At 40.4% G+C, this 20868-nt stretch overlaps 1 protein-coding gene across 3 annotated transcripts in view; it reads left to right on the plus strand.

Moving 5' to 3' along the window:
- Nucleotides 1-20868, plus strand: part of calcr (calcitonin receptor) — a 288663-nt gene that overhangs the window by 250447 nt on the left and 17348 nt on the right. For all 3 annotated transcript variants that reach the window (XM_059655195.1, XM_048523649.2, XM_048523658.2), the window contains 2 exons: nt 3012-3072; nt 12098-12164. In XM_059655195.1, coding sequence (XP_059511178.1) covers nt 3012-3072; nt 12098-12164 — 128 coding nt within the window. The remainder of the gene's footprint in view (nt 1-3011; nt 3073-12097; nt 12165-20868) is intronic.

Here is a 20868-nt window from a genome sequence, read left to right on the forward strand (position 1 = left end):
GACTGCTAATTTAATGTACAGCAGAAAAGAACGGAAGGACACAGGACAGAGAGAAAGAAAGAAGAAAGGAACAGAATTGAAAGGAAAGGAAGGCAATGCTGCAAAAAAGAACAAAGTAAATATAAAAGAAAGAGTTGCAAAGTCAGAAATCAGCCAAAAAATGTAAAATTAAAGATGTTAAAATGCAGCGCAACACCAGACAAGGCTCCAGGAAAAGGAAAACAAGACAAATAATTGCAATTTTTTTTTACAAAAACAAAACAAGTTCATAACAGAGAGAAGAAGAAAGCATAAAATGATTATAGTCTAAAGCTTGTTTTCATGTGTCTTGCATTTGTTTGAATTTCATTCACCTTGGACTTAATTTTCAACATGGCATTGGCATCCGAACAGTGACAAATTTCTGTAACAATCCCACTGTTTAGTTATCACCCTTACGTTGCAAATTTTGCATTCATAGAGTCATTGAAATATACAGCACAGAAACAGACCCTTCAACTCATTCATGCTGACCAGAAATTCAAAACTAGTTTACTCCAATTTGGCTCATATCCTTCTAAGCCCCTCTGACTCATATACTCATCCAGATGTCTTTTAAAGGTTGTAATTGTACCAGTCTTCACCAATTCCTCTGGCAGCTCATTCCATACATGCACCAACTTCTGTGTGAAAAAAGTTGCCCATTAGGTCCCTTTTCAATCTTCCCCTATTACTTTAAACCTATGGCTTCTATTTTTGGCCTCCCCCATCCTCTCTATGCCCCTCCTAATTTTATAAACTCCTTTCAGTTCACCCCTCAGCCTCACATGCTCTGGGAAAGTAGCCCCAGTCTATTCAGCCTCTCGCCATAGCTCAAGCCCTCCAACTCTGGCAATATCATTATAAATCTTTTCTGAACCCTTTCAAGCTTCACAACATCCTTCCTATATGGCTTAATAATGTCCTGTACAGCTGCAACTTGACCTCCCAAGTCCTATACACAAAGCACTGGCCAGTAAAGGCAAGCATACAAAACACCTCCCTTACAATTCTAACTACCAGTGACTCCATTTTCAAGGAACAATGAACCTGCACTCCAATGTCTCTTTGTTCAGCAACACTCCCCAGGACCTTCCCATTAAGTGTATAAGTACTGGCCTGATTTGCCTTTCCAAAACGCAGCACCTCACATTTATCTAAATTAAACTCCACTGCCACTCCTCAGTCCACTGGCCCATCTGATCAAGATCCTATTGTCGTCTGATGTAATCTTCTTTGCTGTCCGCTATACTTCTAATTTTGATGCCATCTGCAAATTTACTAGCCATACCTCCGCTGTTCACATCCAAATCATTTATATAAATGATGTAAAGCAATGCACCCAGCGCTAATCCTCGTGGCACACTGCTGGTCACAGGCATCCAGTGTGAAAAGCAACCCTCCACCAGCACCCTCTGCCTTCTACCTTTGAGCCAGTTCTATATCCAAATAGGTGGTTCTCCCTCCATTCCATGTGATCTAACCTTGCTAACCAGTTTACCATGAGGAACATTGTCAAATGCGTTACTGAAGTCCATAGAGATTTCGTCTTCCGCTCTGCAATCCTTTTAGTTACTTCTTCAAAAAACTCAGTCAAATTCATGAGACATGATTTCCCACACACAAAGCCATGTTGACCATCTCTAATCAGTCGTTGCCTTTCCAAATACATGTGAATCCTGTCATTGAGGATTACCTCCGACAACTTGTCCAGCACCGATGTCAGGCTCACTGGTCTATAGTTTCTGGCTTTTTCTTCTAAAAGCCACTTGGTCAGGAGGCAAGTTCAGTGCCCAAGTAGTGATACTGAGTGCCTCTGACATTGGGGGAAATTAGACAAAATACATGTTTGTGGCTACTACGTCTTGCTGGAGAGAGCAGGCATCTCCTTAAGAGGTCAGCAACAGTACAGCACTAAAATGAGCTATGTAGGGTAAAGGAATGCCTGGTGTTCAGAATGGGCATATAAACATCACTTGATCCCACACTAGACCTGACTAGGGCACACAAACATGCACTACGCTGTTCAGGTTTCCGTGACTACATTAAATTTCCTTGCAGATGACTCTATGTTTCTATGATAATGACTATGTTGAAATGTCTCGAAGCATGGCATTGGTAATCATAGTGTGTTAATATCTAAATTTATTGTGATGTTTGGTGATCTTTCTCAATCAATTAGTTTATTTAGATACAAAATCAGAAATTGCTGGCAAACTCAGTAGGTCGGCCAGCATCTGTGGAGATAACGTAAACTAACATTTTAGGTCCAGTAACCCTTTTCTGAAGAAGGGTCACTAGGCCTGAAACATTAATTTTGTCTTCTCTCTACAAATGTTGCCTGACTTGCAGAGTTTTTCCAGGAATTTATTATTTTGTTTCTAATTTCTAGCATTCACAATTCTTTTGCTTTCTTTCATAATTTACTTAGAAGTTGATGTTCTCTTAAAACTTTAATCTTATATCTCTTTGTTTGAATTTTCCACTGGTGGATGGAAAGTGCATATGATTTTTTTTATCATGCATTGGCAGGGGTGAGTGTTTCTGACAAGTTTTATTCATAAAATTCCTACAGTGGGGAAAAACTCCAAATCATAAGTCCACACTGACTCTCTGAAGAGTGTCTCACCCAGACTCAGCCCCTACTCTTTCCTTGTAACCCTGCATTTCCCCTGGCTAATCCACCTAACTTACACACCCCCGGACACTATGATCAATTTAGCATGGCCAATCCATCAAATTTGCACATCTTTGGACTGTTGGAGGAAACCAGGGCACCCAGCAGAAGCCCATGTATACGCAGGGAGAATGTGCAAACTCCGCACAGACAGTCATCTGCGGCTGGAATCAAACCCAGGTCCCTGGTGCTGTGAGGCTGCAGTGCTAACCACTGAGCCACTGTGCTGCCTGAGACCCTTGAGGATCTAGTCTTATGAATTAAAACTTCTGAAGTGCAAGGAGTCCATACTAACTTTGAATAACTTCTCTTTCAGGATTTCCTTTAATACCAGCCAGCATTCATGCAGTGGCAAGAATGAAATACTTTAATGACAAGTAAGTTTTATCCTCAATAAAAAAGTGTGGTTTTATCTTCCCCTGGTTTTCTCTTTCCTCTCTTGCAGCTGCTAATCTATGCAAAATAACTCTTGTCACTGGAATGTCTAGTGGGAGAGACTGTAACTAGGGGATATGGCTTCAAAATAAGGAATTGCTCCTTTAAAACTGAATTGAGCAGAAGTTTTACCTCTCAGAGGGTCATTATTATGTAGAATTTTCTTCCACAGAGAGCTGTAGAGGCAGAATGGTTGAATGTTTTTAAGTTAGACAAATTTTTGATGACAAGCCTGTCTAAGCTTATTGTGGCTCGCCAGGTACGTAGAATGAAACCACAGCAGATCAGGCTTGAAGGGTTGAATGATCTACTCTTGCTCCTAGTTTGTATTTATATCTGTAGTATGTATGTTAATTGCAATGTTGTAACTTTACACAGTGAATTTACTCTAAAAATATAACAGCTGGACTTGAATTAAGGGGATGGGACTGTTTTATTCTTTATGACTAATGGAAGTTTGTGTCAGTCATTGCTCTAAATTTCACCCACAAATTCCAAGCCACAAGATAAACTTGCATTTCACACTGTTATTGTACAAATTTTACTCAAATTAATCCTTCTCCGAACATTTTAGCGATCCTCTTCAGTCTCTTCCTTTTACGCCTTGCCTCACTGACCACTCACATTAACTATCTGGGCTGCCATATCACCTTCTTGGTCAGGTGGCCTTTTAAAGTTATAGAGTTACACAGCACAGAAATAGACCTTTTGTTCCAACTCAACCATCCAACTAAATTTCCCAAACTAAACTAATCTCATTTGCCTGTGTTTTGCCCATATCACTGTAAACCTTTCTTATTCATGTACCTGTCCAAATGTCCTTCCAATGTTGTAACCGTGCCTGCATTTACCACCTGCACTGCCAGTTCATTTTATATATGAACCATCCTCTGTACGAAAAAGTTACTCCTCATTTTTCTCCTCTCGACTTAAAATTATGCCCTCTAGTTTTGAACTTTCATACATAAGGGAAAAGATCCTTCCAATTCACCTCATTTATTCCCCTGATGATTTTATAAACCTTTATCACATCACCCTTCAACATCCTACATTCCAGGGGAAAAAGTCCCAGCTTCTCCTTTTAGCTTGAACATTCCAGCCCCAGCAACATTGTGTAAATATTTTCTGAACCGTGTCCAATTTAATAACATCCTCCCTAGAGCAGGCTGACCTGAATTGCAACATATTCTCCAAGGTGGCCTTACCAACATTGTGTACAAATGCAACTTGACATCCTGACTCCCATAGTCAATGCTCTGACCAATGAAGGCAAGCATGCCAAATGCCTTCTTCACCACCCTATCTACTTATGATGCTACTTTCAAGAAACTACTTACTTGAACCCCCAGGACTCTCTAATCGACAACACACACCAGGGTCGTACCATTAACTGTGTAAGTCCTGCCCTTGCTTGTCTTACCAAAATACAACACCTCGCATTTATCAAATTAAACTCCATTTGCCACTTGCCAGCCCACTGGCCCAGCTGATCAAGATCCCATTGTACTCTAAGATAACTTTCTTCAATATCCACTATACTATCAATTTTGAAGTCATCCGCAAACTTACTAACTATGCTTCCGATATTCTCACCCAAATCATTCATATAAATGATAAACAACAGTGGACCCAACACTGATCCCTGCAGGACACCACTGTCCACAGAAGCCCAGTCCAACAAACAACCCTCCATCACCACCCCCGTCTCCTACTGTCAAGCCAATTTTGTATTCAGTTGGCTAGCACTCCGTGCAATCTAACTTTACCAACCAGATTACCATGGTGAACCTGGTCAAAGCCGTGGTAAAGTTCATGTGGATAATGTCTACCACTCTGCCTTCAACTATCTTCATGGTCACATCCTCAAAAGATTCAATTAATTTTGTGACACATAATTTCACACACACAAAGTCACGGAGGCTATCCCTAATCAGTTCTTGCCTTTCCAAATGCATGTAAATTCCAGACTCCCCTCCAACATTATATCCACAGCTGACGTCAGACTCACTGGTCTATAGTTCCCAAGCTTCTCCTTGCAGCTTTTCTTAAGAAAATGCACAACATTAGCCACCCTCCAGCCTCCTGGCACCTTACCCATAGCTGCAGATGACACAAATATCTCTGCTAGGGCATCACAATTTCTTCCCTAGATTCCTACAATATTCTAGGAACCACGTGATCAGGTCCTGAAGGTTCGTCTACCTTTATGCTTTGTAAGACCTTCAGCACCTCCTGTCTGTAATGCGGACTGTTTTCAAGATATCATATTTATTCCCCAAGTTCCCTAGCCTCCAAGTCTTTCTCCACTGTAAATACTGATCCAAAATGTTCATTTAGCCTCTCTCCCATCTCCTGCAGTTTCACACATTGTTGATTTTTAAGGGTCCTATTCTCTCCCTTGTTGCTCTTTTGGCCTTACTGTATTTGTAAAATCTTTTGAATTCTCCTTAACCTTATCTGTCAAGGCTATCTCATATCCCCTTTTACCCTCCTGAAATCCCTTGTTAGCATAGTCCCCACTCCCCACTTACTCTTCAAGAGATTCACTTGATCTCAACTTTCTATGCCTTATGCTGCTTGGCCTGCTGTGTTCATCCAGCTCCACACTTTGTTATCTCGTATTTTCCAGCATCTGCAGTTCCTGTTATCTCTGATCTCAATGCCTCTAGTCATCCATTATTCCCTGCTAGGTCTGGGTGGCAATCAGTTTCTATACATTGCATGTTTCTCTTTCAGATCAAGGTGCAAGACAACAAAGATCACACCTGGTAGTGTGCATTGCAGGCTCATCTTGTTGATCTAGTTTATCCCTCACAAACATTCATGTTCCGTTCTTCCTCACACTGAGTTTCTACATTTCCACAAGTTCCAGCTCTTCTATTTAAGACTTCACCACTCTGCATTACACTCCGAGCCTCTAATCTATAGCTTAGTCATACCAACCTTCATGAAGCAATTACACACACTCAGGTTCAAACAAGGAAACGTGCCCATCACATGACAATTGGACTCACCAGTTGTGGAACTCTGAGTTACCATCAATATTAAATAATTCATTTTTTTTGTATTGTCAGCTATAATTCCCTCTTCATTCCTTTTGTGGACAAAGTGGTTTAACTAAATTGCATGGTTAAAGTTAATAATTGAATGATTTTTTAAAAAGTCATTCATTAATGAAGGTTTATGTTAAATAACATAAGTAGAAAATATATTTGCTACTGTTTTCTTTAGACAGTGCCAATGTTTTAAATCCAGTAAAATGCACTGTAGCTCTCAGTGAATTAAGCCTAAAAAAGGATCAAGTTCATCTGGGTTTGGCAATCATCCACACCTTATCCATCATTCTATATTTCTCCTGCTGGCATGCTCTATGTCATGTGTATGATCCCTGGCCACCACAGTAATGACAAGGAGCAGGAAGACTAGCATATTGAAAGAATCCATTGTTAAATGTTCTACAATTCACTAAATTGCTCTTCAAAACACAACAAAATATAATATGGTATACATTTTATAGAACCCTTGTATAGAATACTCTCACCCAGATTCCCCTGATTCCTCCAGGCAACAACTATAGGTTAATACTTGTTTTAAAATGAGTGCAGGAGAAATGCCTTTAGGTGAAGACTCTTGTGCAGATTGTTAACACAGGAATAAGAAGTAGGAATGGATTAGTTGGGCCAAATTACCTGCTTCTGAGCTGTATATTTTACAGAATATTCCAAACAGATTTTTATTTTATAATTGAACTATAGGTATATTTCTAGTTACCAACAGAATTTACAGCTATTCCAGTGCATTTCTGCCATGAGTTAAGAAGCAAGAAGCATGAGTAGGTCATTCAACCCTCGAACCTGCTGTGTCACTCTAGGTCATGGCCAATCATCTCCCTCATACACTCACCTATTCCATACCCCTTGTTGTCCTTAGTAGCTTAAAATCTATCAATTTCTGACTTGAACTTACATAATGACTGAACTTCCTCAGCCTTCCAAAGATTTACCTCATTCTGAGTGAAGGAGTTCCTCCTCGTCTCAGCCCTAAATGGTTTACTTTCTTTCTGAGACAGTGTCCTCTGTTTCTAGACCCCACATCTAGGACAAATATCCTTTCTGCATCTACTCCTTGTATGGACACTATATGCTTAGGCATGTTATCAAGACTGCCCCTGAGACTGCAGGAACAATCCCATCAGTTTGCTCCTGGACTCAAATCCTCTTGTGATAAAGACTTAATGTAACATTTGCCTTCAGATTGTTAGTTACACTTGTGTGATGGTTTTCAATGATTTATGAACAAAGACAGCTAGGCCCCTTTGGACATCAACATTGTCCAATCTCTTACCATTTAAAAGAAAACTCTTCACTTGATTCCTTTGACCAAAGTGGATAATTTTCACTGTCCAGATTGTATTCCAGTTTCTGTGTTCTCACCCACTCACTCAGCCTGTCTATATCCTGTTAAATCCGCTAGCATCCTTCTAATAGCTCTCAGTCCTACAGCATTTTATATCCTCCAAAAACTTATAAATATCACAATTGGCCTCTAGATCGCAATGCAAATGGGGCCCAACCCTGATCCTTGTGGCACCCTACTGGTTACAGCCTGCCAATATTCCATGATCTGTTCACGCTTATTCCCTGCTCTGTTAAATAGCCTTCAATCCTTGCTAAGTTCTCATCATGTGCTCCTGTTTTACTAATCTCCAGTGAGAACCTTTATCAAAAGTCATCTGAAGATCCAAGTGCGCCAAATCCACTGGTTTACCCTCATTGACTCTGCCAGTAAAATCTTCAATTAACATCTACCACATTTGTTAAATTTGATTCCCCCATCATAAATTCATTTTGACTCTGTCCAAACACACAGCTATTTCTGAAATCCAGTTATCACATCCTTTATCATAGATTCTAGTATTTTCCCTACTCCTGTGACAGACTAAGAGTTTTCTAGTTCACTGTATTCTCTCTTCCTCCTTCCTTAAACAGTGGGGTTACATTCACAACTTTCCAATTGGCAGGCACCAATGCAGAATTAATACAACTTTGAAAGAAGATCACCAATGCACGCAAGATTTTTGTAGGTTTCTCTTTCAGCGCTCTGAGGTGTAGTTCCAGGGATTTGTCGCCCTTCACTCCCATTGATCTCTCCTAATACTGCATTTTTATTCATACTAATTTCCTTCAGTTTCACAATCTCTTAATTATTTAGCTCAAAACAAAGAACTGCAAATGCTGAAGATCTGAAACAGAAACATAAATTGCTACAGAAACGCAATAGGTCTTACAGCATTTGTAGACAGAAAGCAGAGTGAACATTTCAAGCTTGGAGATCCTTCTTCAGACTTTTCTGAAGTCTCTTCCTTTGATGTTAAACTATCTTTAACATCCCTTGTTTCACCTGAGGTCATTTTTAGAGGTTAGGAGCCTTGGGATGGTGTCCAGGAGGATTTATGAAGAAAGGCCCCAACCTGAAACATTAGCCTTCCTGCTTCTCTGATGCTGCCTGGTCTGCTGTGTTCCTCCAGCTCCACACTGTGTTAACTCTTACTTCAACTTTTTTTTGCCTTAAAATATTGAATGTTATTTGAAAACCAAACTTATTTTTTATATTTGAGCTTTGTCTATTTAATATTTTGATGTATTTGTCAAATACATCGCAACCACCTTCTACTTCATATCTTCATAATTTCCCTTGTTTTTATTTTTAAGACACCAGCTTCAAATTGACCTACATCTCTTTCAAGCTATTACTATTCCCTAAAGGTTTTGTTGCAACAACATTATACATTAACCTTTTCACATTTGGTAATTATAGATCTAAAACTGTCCATGCCCTTATTAGTTCTTCAACATATTGCTCCTGAAAACCATCTCAAACACATTCTAAGGCTTTTTCCTCCATAGCACTGATGCTCATTAATTTTTCAGAGTTCTAGTGGGATTCTTTTGGAATAGTTAAGCAATTATACCATCTCTTCAGTTTATATTCGAAGAACTGCATGAAACATCCCTATTAAAGCGACAGTCCAAAAGTCTTTTTTTTTGTCCAGCTCTAAGTAGATGAGCAACCAAGCAGCATTAGTCACCTTAACCTTAAATGCTCAGGACAATACTTCAAAGCTCCTTTAGGTCTCCAGACCTTGGGTCGACTATGCACTAGTAGTGTGGATGTCTTTCCCTGATATTCAATAAACATCTCCCTGAGATATGGATCAGGGTCAAGATGAGATCAAGTCGAGACAAGTAATGTTCTTCTCTTTGCACTTTGGTGACAGAACAGGTCTTCCATAATTGTGATTTTTGTTTTAAGTATATTGCAATGGATTTATTTACTTTTGCAACCAAAAAACCATTGGTTCCTAAATGATTATACATGGGCCAGTACTTTTTTTCAACAAATGAACTCATAGGGATGCATTTAAGTTACAGTGATGTGCTGTTGCTAATTATACTAGGTCCTCTGGCCCAAATGTACTGCTGGATTTAATTAAGCACGGCCATCTCTGCTAACCTGTTGAATACATGACCTAAGTGGAAAGCACAATGTGTTAGCAGTATAATGTCTGTAATGAAAATCTGATTAAAATATTTACCTGTTTAGAATCTCAATGAAGCATAGAATCAGAAATTGAAATGAGCACTGTGACAAATTATTAAAAGACAGTAATTTAGTAACTAAGGGACTATTATTGATGCCGTCTGGGTATTTAAAAAAAGTAAGTAATCACTGAAGTGTGAATAAATGTTAATTTAATCCATGGTTTGTTTATCCATATTTGTGATTTGGCGGGCTGAACTAAATGAGAATTTTAATTACGATGTTGGATTCACCAGGGAGTTTACAGAATTTCTAATCTGGTACAATAGAGACCAGTGAAAATATCGCTACAATTTAAGATAGTTTGCCATATTCTGGTATTTTTATTATATGTAGATCCTTCACAGATAAAATACAGTGCTGAATTACCATATCCCTCTACTTACAGGCACACTCATGTTGAAATTTCAGAGTATCATTGCTTTAGTTAAAGTGTAATGGGTCAGTACTGCTGCACATTGCACTAATGTGCAAATACATATTTGGCCCTATCTCAAAATCTAGTGACAGGATAGTGTGTTTTATTCACCCAGAAACACTGAAAGAGCATTGATATATTTCCAAGTCTGGATGGTGAGTTGTTTGGAAGAGCCCTTTCAGGTGAGGTGTTCCCATGTATCTGCTATCCTTTTCCTTCTAGAGGGCCATGAACCTGGGTTTGGTACTGTCAATGGAGCCTTGGAAAATTCCGGCAGTATATCTAGTAGATGATATTGCTTCTGAAATATTGGTGGGGGCGGGGTGAATGTTTGTGGACATGGTGCAAATCAAATGGGCTCCTTCGTTCTGAATGGTGTCAAGCTTCTTTAATATTTTTGGGGTTGCACTTATCCAGGAAACTGAGAAAGTACTCTATTCTATCTCTGGCTTGTGCCTTGTAAATGGTTGACTGGCTTTGGGGAGTCAGTTGGTGAGTTACTTTCTGCAGGATTCCTAGCCTCTGACTTACTCTTGCAGCCATAGTGTACATATGGCATGTCCAGTTAGTTTCTGGTCAGTAGTAACTCCCAAGATATTAACAGTGATTTAACTATTGAGGATGGTGGTCATAGAATTCATACTGAAAGGAAAAGGAAAGTCACAGACTCACATCAAGCTAAAGAAAATAAAATTATTTTCAATAAGTTTTCCAGGTGGTCAAGGGCTACTTGAAACAAAAGCTGATTCTCCTTGGATCAATTTACCATTAACCTCACTAAGCAATCATTACTAGTTTCATCACAGTACTTACTGCAACATAAACTCATATCTATGAAGTGCCATTGGCATAATAAAATGTCCCAAAGCCCTTCAGAAGAGATTTATCAAGTAAAATTTGGCACTAAGCCACATAACATGAAACGAGGACAGGTTGCCAAAAGATTGTTCAAAGAATTAGGTTTTAAGGAATGTCTTAAAGAAAGATAAAGAGTTGTAAAAGTGAATGTCCGGAACTTCCCCCCACCCTGTAGATATCTGAAAATACAACCACCAATAACAGTTCAGTTAAATTTGGGGATGCAGAAGAATTAGTTTTAGATGAATACTGTGGATCGTTTTGAGTCCAGAGAAGGTGTCAGAAGGGCAAGAAGAACTTGAAGGGAATATAAAACAAGGAAGCAAAATTTGGCCAGAAGTTATTGCTTCACCAGGGCCCAATGTAAGTTAGCATATTTGGGGATGATCGGTGATCAGGGCTTGGTGCATGATAAGACATGGACAGCAGGGTTTTGAGTTCAAAAGGGTAGAACATGGGAGGTTGGCCATGAGTGTGATAGTCAAATTTATTTATAAAACATAAAGTTGTGATTGAGCTGGACTCCATCTGTAAGACGAGCTGGGGCATGGGAATGTCAGATGACATTACTAGGGTAGAAATGAGCTTGCTTAGTGATAGTGCACATACATTGTTGGAACCTCATCTCTGGGTTACAAATGACTCCAAGGTTGTAAACAGGGTAGGATGCTTAATAATGGGCACTTGGTGCCATCTGTTTTACCCACTTCATAACTGGATGTCACAACCTGACATGGACTGGAAAGCAGGATTCAATCTCATGACTTTGTGAGACAAAGACAACAGTGCTAACAACACTACCACTGACACTATCACACTCCCACTGTTATGTTGCATGGAATTGGTATGAGAATGACTATATCAAAGCTGGAATTAAACTATTCAAAAATAGCATTTGTTGATGAATGACAATGAAGCAAAAATATTGTGTAAATGCATAACATGTTATGTGTTCTATTGGTACTGCCACGCACATTCACAAAGATCAGAATTTTGGAAATGTTATTTTTAATTTCACTAGGATTTAAGGTATGAATGTACATGTATAACTACTTTTATGCATTTCATTTTTACCTTTCCATTTCTTGCAGTTGCTGGATAAGTGTTGAAACACATCTGCTTTACATAGTACATGCTCCAATTGTTGCAGCTCTGTTGGTAAGGAATTCAGCTGAACAGCTAATATACGATTGTGCAGCCACAGTATGAGAACTTTTTAGTCAGCTACAATTATGAACAATTTCCAAGAAGTACTCCATCTCTTAATACGTTAATACCCCATAATTTGTAATTGTAATGGAGGGGAAACTGTCAGCATTCTCAACTGATGGAATAAAATTGGCAGTAACTTGTGGTGCCCATACATAGCGATGTGGTGTGCACAGTTGCAATCTTTGTTGATGTATATCAACATTGAATTAGTGATTTATAAAAAGTTCAATATTAACACATTACATTCACTGGAAAAACTATTTGAAATGATGAGCCCTTGTTGAGTAAGCTGTAAGTTTTAACCACACACTGTTACAATTACTGAGCAATTATGCTGACTATGAAAAACTAATTTTCTTATTGCGGAAGGTCATTCACTCAGAAGAACATTTTAAAATTCCATCATTTTAAAAATAATATCTTTAAGTCTGTTTATGATATTTCAGCTCCTATTGTAATCATGTTTGATGCCGCTTTCTGTAAAATATCCTCAAATGTGAATTGAAATCTTTGACACATTCTCCTTGCTTTGTGATCTGGAAGAATTTTTCACTCTGAACATCTGACCAGCTTGCCCGCTGCCTGCAATGTTGCCAGGCCCCACTGGCTGTATTTCACGTCAAAGCTAGGTTGACAGGCCGTGGTCAGTGGTGTGAGGGGGAGTGGTTTTGGGGGCATCAAGTTGAATAAGGCAGTGGTGAAGAGAAATGTATGGGGAAATTCCTTAGATGACACCTCTGATGAATCCTGGGAGTCCAAAAAGGAAGCAGACCCAACTGTTACCACCTCGTCCAGTGAAACTTAGCAGGCTAGAGAGCTGTGGAAAGAGGACACCCTGAAATGGACATTAAATATGGGCCACAATTAGCTAATGGATGGGTGAGCTTTTGATGCCACCCCCACTGTAAGTAATATTACAGCAGGGACAGGTGAGCAGTCATCAGAAATGGTGTAAAACCTCGATAGAACTGTGAATGCTGGAAATCTGAAACAGAAGCAGACATTGGTGGAAAAATTAAGCATGTTTGGCAGTAACTGTGCAGAGAAGTTAGAATTAACGTTTTGGGTCCAGCTGACTTTTCTAGGGAACTGATGGCAGCTAGGAAAAGGATGATGATTATACAGAAGATGGGGAGGGCCGGGAGAGTGAACAATAGATAGAGCCCAAAGAGAAAAAAAGGACAGTGGGCAGACAAAGGAGTAGTTAAAGGTCAATTTGGGAAATGAATAGCTGCTAATGGGAACAGTTAGTGGCTAAGAATGGGTAGTGTGTGGTAGTAGTCCATGAGATGCCAAGGCTCGGTGTGTGGGGGTGAGGGAAGCATGGGGAAAGGTTCTTAAGCCCTAAATCTTCTGTTCTTTTCAGAGCGGAAGGTCAGCAGGCATTGTAAAAGTATGACAGGAGGTGGGGGTGGGAGAGGGGGTGGGGTTAGAGGGAAAAGGTAGAGTAGGATGGTTCCAAAGGGTCTTGGGTATTTCTGAGTTGTTGCATAATGTGATCCTTCATGCCTTCTTTTTGTTTCTTTTCTGAAGCCTTTTTCTAGGTCCTGGGTTTAATACCAAGCACAACAATTTTAGGGCTGGACTACCTTTTCCCATATTAACCATCAGCCCCCACACATCGTGGCATCACATGGGCTGCTATGATGCGCAGCCTATTGTCCATCACTAGTTGTCCTCATTAGCAGCTATGCCTTCCCCCAAACTGACCTTTAAACACTCCTTTGTCTGTCCAACTACTTTTCCCTCTCTTTGGGATCTTTCCCTAGCTATGGTTTACTCTCTCCTTACACAGCACCCCCATCCCATCTTCTGTATGTAGAAGGGTCACTGGACCTGAAACGTTAACCCTGATTTCTCCCCTCTCATACAGTCGGACCTGCTGAGATTTTCCAGCAATTTCTGTTTTTGTATGAGAAATGATGTCCCTGTAAGGGATAATGTTGCTCAATTTTAACCCACTGCCTGCCACCTGGGGCCCTATAAAGTTCAATTTCAAATATAGCACCAGTTTCAAATTTACATCAGAGTAGAGGAAATCAGTACTACATAGCCCACTAAACTTTTATGACTAGCTCTTCTCTAAGTCTCAGGCAAGCACATCCCTTTATCACCAACCACCGAACCTGATTCAATATGTTATTTGCATTGCTAAGTAATTATTTTGATAAAGCAACATCAACATCATAACACAACAACAACTACATGTGGATCTTGAACCAGAACTGTTTTTTTAATTGATTTTTATCTTAAAAATTATGATCTAAAAATCATGGAAATACTAATTTCCAGGGCAGTTTCCTCCGAATTTGCATCTGTAGTGCCTCCTTTGACAGTAAGCTGGAATATCTGGGAACTGGTCTTGCCATGGAGTCTACTTGCTCATTTAGGGAACTCCTTGCCTGTCCTCTTTCCCCTCAAACCAAAGCCTATATTTGGAAGGAGCAGAGACTTGACCCAGCGTAGGTTAATTAACTATCAGGCACACTATATGAGCCAGATAGCCAGGTCTTGGATTCGCTTTTGTCCTTTCCAGTTGACTTGCTCAAAATTATGGTGGAGTGCACAGAAATATTGTGCATTTTCAAGGCCAATTTATCTGTTTCCTCAAATATCCATGATACTCTTTCTGATGAATGACAGTAATGTATTTTAAATTGAAAAAGAAAGCAGGCTGACCAAGAGAGTAAAATAAAATGCATTTAGCTCTGAGGATCACAGGACCTGAAACATTAGCTCTGATTTCTCTCCATGGAGGCTGCCAGACTTGCTAAGCTTTTCAAGCAATTTCTGTTTTTGTTTCTGATTTCCAGCATCTGCAGGCCTTTTGTTTTTTTTTAATAAGATGCGTTATCAATTTAATAGTACTTTCAATCCAGCTGATTCAATGAACTGGGTTGTGCAATGAAGAATAGGCATGACATTAAAGGAAGATGTGATGCTTGACAATTTCATTAAAAGTTCATTTTATTTTGAAATAAAAAAAGTAATTGTAACCTTCATGGCTGCTGCCTATTGCCTGTTCCAACACATTTTGGAAGTGCACAGCGTTAGTATTTTAAGGATCATTTACAAGTACATGTAACTGGCATGAATCCTTACTGACTGGCAGTGTCTGTCAGAAATCCAGGCATTTGTTTCCTTCAATTCTCAATCTTTAGATGGAAAATCATAAGCGTTGTGTACTTGAATTTGTCAATGTGAGCTGCCAGCTGTTGAAGCATCCTGCCAGAAATTTAAATTCCATTGTTGTATTTGCCCCTTTTTGGAGTCTTGTGTTCGAATTCAACTTAAACTCGCAAGAACCTTTTGTCTCTGTGCTGGCTTGCATGGGTTTTATAGGAAATGGGTTTGGATGGTCTCAAAAATTCTGCGTGGGTAACAAGAATATGTATAAAACAGCAAGAGCATTTTAGAATATTGATCTAAATATTTTGACAGAACTATCTCTTCTCTTTGTCAAAGACAGCAATCGCAAATTCTCCAATTTTTGTATGTAACTGTGGTTCCTCATGCATGGAAGTATTCTTGTGACTGTTTTCTGTAACCACCGTAATGCCTTTGCATTCTTCCTAATGTGGTGCTATTAACTAGTGACAATACTTTATTTGAGGGCAAACCAGTATTTTATACATGATTAACATAGCTTGCTTGTATTTGTACTCTATGTCCCTGTAGTAGGATGCTATAAGCTTGATTTTCTGTTAATCATTCATGGGACGTGGGTGTTGCTGGCTGGCCAGCAGTTATTGCCCATCCCTAGTTGCCATCAAGAAGGTGATGGCAACCTGCCATCTTGCACTACTGCAGCCTATGTGGTTTGGGTTATTTTGCAAGACAGGTGGTGAATGGCCTGGAGGGGAAAGTGCAAGTGGTAGTGTTTCCATGTAACTACTTCCCTTGCCCTTGGATGAAAGTGGTCATAGATTTGGAAGGCGCTGTCTAAGGATCTTTGGTGAATTTATGCATTGCTTCTGTAGATAGCATCTGCTACTGAGCATCAGTGATGGAGGGAATGGGTGTTTGTGGGTGTGATGCCAATCAAGAATGCTGCTTCGTCCTGGATGGCATCAAGTTTCTTGAGTGTTTTTGGAGATGCACCCATCCAGGCAAAAGGGAAGTATTCTGTCACATTTTTTACTTGTGCCTTGTAGATGTGTAGGCTAAGGGGAGTCAGGAGGTGAGCTACTCATCACTGTATTCCTAGCCTCTGACCTGCTCTTGCAGTCATTTTGTTTATGTGGTGAATCTAGTTAGGTTTCTGGCCAATGGTAAGTTCCAGGATGTTGATGTCTGGGATTCAGTGATGGTAATATCGTTGAATGTCAAGAGGCAATGGCTAGATTGTTTCTTATTGGAGATGGTCAGTGCTTGATATTCGTGAGGCACAAATGTTACCTGCCACTTGTCAGCCCAAACCTGGATATTGTCCACATCTTGTTGCATTTGAACATGGACTGCTTCAGTATCTGAGGAATTGTGAATGGTGCTGAATGTTGTGAAATCATCGGCAAGTTCATTGATGAAGCAGCTGAAGATGCCCGGGCCTCGGACACTACCCTAAGGAATTCCTGCAGAGATGTTCTGGAGCTGAGATGACTGACCTCTAATAACCACGGTTATCTTCTGATGTGCAAGTATGACTCCAACTGGTGCCCTCTCAACTTTTCCTTCCACTTTCAATAATTTATGTACAAATACATCCACAATACTCTGCTTCTGCAACCCCTTTATTTTATATTGTCTCTTTGCATTGTTCAACAAATGAATTCACTTTTCTATGAACTCAATATAATCTGCCACTTGTGTGCCTGTTTCACAACCTGCCTATGTGCTTTGAAATTCTACAATATCCTCCTTACACTTCACAGTAATTCTGAGCGTCATACCATCTGCAAATTTTGAAATTGTATCCTGTACACCAAGGTCTAGATCATTAGTATATTATCAATAAATGCAAAGGCCCTAACACCAAAGCCTACAATACGACCACTACAAAACTTCCTCCAGTCTGTAAAAGAATGGCTCAGCTTTACTCTTTTCCATTCAGTCCACTATGTGTATGGGGTGAAAACAGTTCTCAAGCCAAATATCTTCTTCCACCCCTTGATCCACAACCCTGCTCTTTACAGAACTTCAAGTACCTATTCAAATGTATTTAGTTTAAATGTGATATCTGGTTTCATCACCCTTTCAGACAGTGACTTCCAGACCCCACAACTTGCTGTGTTGTAAAAAAATTATTCCAACTCCTTCCATAAATAAGTTCAAATTTACGCCTGTTAGTTTTTATCCAATGGGAAATAGATCCTTCTTATCCATTCTACCTAGATCCTTCCTATCAATGTATTTATATCCCTCACAATTTTGTACATCATATTTACGCCTTCCTTAGCCTGTTCTGTTTCAAAAATACAATTCTAGCCTTTCCAATTTTTTGTCAATACTAAAATTCTCTATTCCAAGCAAAATACTTATAAATCTCTTCTATACCCTCTCTAGTGAAATCCTAACCCTCCTGTAATGCATGACTTCTTTTTATATTTTGATTCAGCAAATTGTAAAATTGCTTTTGATGAAAAGCAGGAGAATGGCTGTGTTTTTCCCACTGCTAATGACTGAACCTAATTATTAGGGATCGTATGCTTCCAAGCCACAGGTTCCTATAGTTTAATTACAGATTAATGCTATTCTCCTATTTTCTGGAAAAGGAATATTAACATCAATGTTTGTATTTCTGAAACTATTTATTTTTTAAATAACAACACACACACTTTCTCAATTCAGCCTCTGCCATGAGTGAGCTGGAATTCTCAATTTTCCACAAATACAATGAAATCAAAATATTCTGCAATAAAAGTATAATGCATTCAGGGGATAAGGTTTGTTCAGGATTCATAGAATCATAGAATCCCTACAGTGTGGAAACAGGCCCTTTGACCCAATAAGCCCACACCGACACTCACAGCATCCCACCCAGACCCATCCCCTTAATCTACACATCCCTGAACACTATTGGCAATCCACCTAACCTGCACATTTTCGGATTGTGGGTTCTATTGCATCATTCTATATCAAACTGTTAGTACAGATTTTAAAAAATCCCAGTATATCCCCATGCAACCATTACCATCAAGCTAGGGGATCAACCCTGGCTCAATGAAGAGTGCAGGAGGGCATGCCAGGAGCAGCACTAGGCATACCCGAAGATAAGGTGTCATCCTGGTGAAGCCACCAAACAGGAATACTTCCACGCCAAACAGTGAAAGCCGCAAGTGATAGACAGAGCTAAGCGATCCCACAACTAACGGATCAGATCCAAGCTCTGCAGTCCTGCCACATCTGTTTGTGAATGATGGTGGACAATTAAACAACTCACTGGAGGAGGAGGCTCCACAGATACCCCCATCCTCAGTGATGGAAGATCCCAGCACATCAGTGCAAAAGATACAGCTGAAGCATTCGCAGCAATCTTCAGCTAGAAGTACCAAGTGGATTGTCCATCTCGGCCTCCTCCAGTGGTCCCCAGCATCACAGACACCAGTCTCCAGTCAATTCCTTTCTTTCTGGGTACACTGAAGACTGCAAAAGCTATGGGCCCTAACAACATTCCAGTAATTGTACCGAAGACTTGTGCTCCAGAACTTGCCACTTCCCCAGCCAAGCTGTTCCTGTATAGATATAACAATGGTATCTACCCAACAATGTGGAAAAATGCCCAAGTGCGTCTAATACACAAAAAAACAGGACAAATCCAACCTGGCCAGTTATCGCCCCATCATCTCCTCTCAGTCATCAGTAAAGTGATGGAACGTGTCAGCCACAGTGCTATCCAGCAGCACATGCTCAGATATAACCTGCTCTGTGACGCCCAGTTTGTGTTCCATTTGGGCCACTCAGCTCCTGATCTCATTACAGTCTTGGTTCAAACATGGATAAAAGAGCTGAATTCCAGAGGTGAGGCGAGAGTGACGCTTTACATCAAGAGAGCATTCAACTGAGTGTGGCATCAAGGAACCCTAGCAAAACTGGAATCAATCTGTGTTAGGGGGCAAACTCTCCGGTGGTAGGAGTCATACCTGACACATAGGAAGATGGTCATGGCTGTGAGAGGTCAATCATCTCAGTTCCAGGACATCTCTGCAGGAGTTCCTCAGGGTAGTGTCCTAGGCCCACCCATCTTCAGCTGCTTCATCAATGGCCTTCTCTCCGTCATAAGGTCAGAATTGGGGATGTTAACCAATGATTGCACAACATTCAGCACTATTCATGATTCCTTAGATACGGAAGCAGTCCATGTTCACATGCGACAAGATATGGACAATATCCAGGCTTGGGCTGACAAGCGGCAAGTGACATTTGTTCCACACAAATGCCAGGCTATGACCATCACCAATAAGAGAAAAACTAACCATCGTCCCTTGACATTCAATGGTGTTACCATCACGGAGTCCCCTACTATCAGTACCCTGGCTGTTGTCATTGGCCAGAAACTCAACTGGACTCACCACATAAACAAAGTGCCTAAAAGAGCAGGCCAGAAGCTAGGAATTCCGTGGCGAGTAACTCACCTCCTGACTTCTAAAAGCCTGTCTGCCATCTACGATGTACGAGTCAGAGGCCTGGTGGAATACTCCCCACTTGACTGGATGACTGCAGCCCCAACAATACTCATGAAGCTTGACAACACCCCGGACAAAGGAGCCCACTTGATTGGCATTACATCCACAAGCATCCACTCCCTCCACCACAGACACTCCCTAGCAGCAGCGGGTACTACCTCCAAAATGCACTGCTGAAATTCGCCAAGGATCCTCAGACAGCACCTTCCAAACACACGACCACTTCCACCTGTAATGGAAAAATTACAGGCCTTTTAGCCTATCCTCAGTGGGTAAGAGTTTGGAGTCCATTGTAAAGGATGAGATTGCTGAATATTTGGAAGTGTATAGTAAAATAGGGCAATGTCAGCATGGTTTCAAGGACAGGTCATGCCTGATAAATCTGTTAGAATTCTTTGAGGAAGTAACGGGCAGGGTAGACCAAGCAGAGCCAATGGATGTTATCTCCCTGGACTTCAAAAAGGCCTTTGACAAGGTGCCACACAGAAGGCTGCTGAGTAAGATAAGGGACCATAGTGTTGGAGGCAAGGAGCGAGCATGGATAAAAGATTGACTGCCTTGCAGAAAGCAGAGAGTGGGGTAAAAGGGATCTTTTTCAGAATGGCAGCTGGTGACAAGTGGAGTTCCGCAAAGATCGGTGCTGGAACCACAACTTTTCACTTTACATTAATGTTCTCAATGAAGGAACTGTGGGCATTCTGGCTAAGTTTGCTGATGATACTGAGGTAGGTGGAAGGACAAGTAGTACTGAGGAGGTGGCAAGGCTGCAGAAGGGTTTGGGCAGGTCAGAAGAGTGGGCAAAGAAGTGGCAGATGGAGTACAATGTGGGAAAATGTGAGGTCATGCACTTTGGTAAGAAGGATAACAGCATGGACTATTTTCTAAATGGGGAGTAAATTCAGAAGTCTGAAGTGCAAAGAGAATTGAGAGTTCTAGTCCAGGATTCTCTCAAGGTAAACTTGCAGGTTGAGTCAGTAGTCAGGAAGGCGAAAGCAACTTTGATATTTATTTTGAGAGGACTTGAAAAT

This window comes from Stegostoma tigrinum, chromosome 2, assembly GCF_030684315.1.
Source record: "Stegostoma tigrinum isolate sSteTig4 chromosome 2, sSteTig4.hap1, whole genome shotgun sequence".
Taxonomy (NCBI): Eukaryota; Metazoa; Chordata; class Chondrichthyes; order Orectolobiformes; family Stegostomatidae; genus Stegostoma; species Stegostoma tigrinum.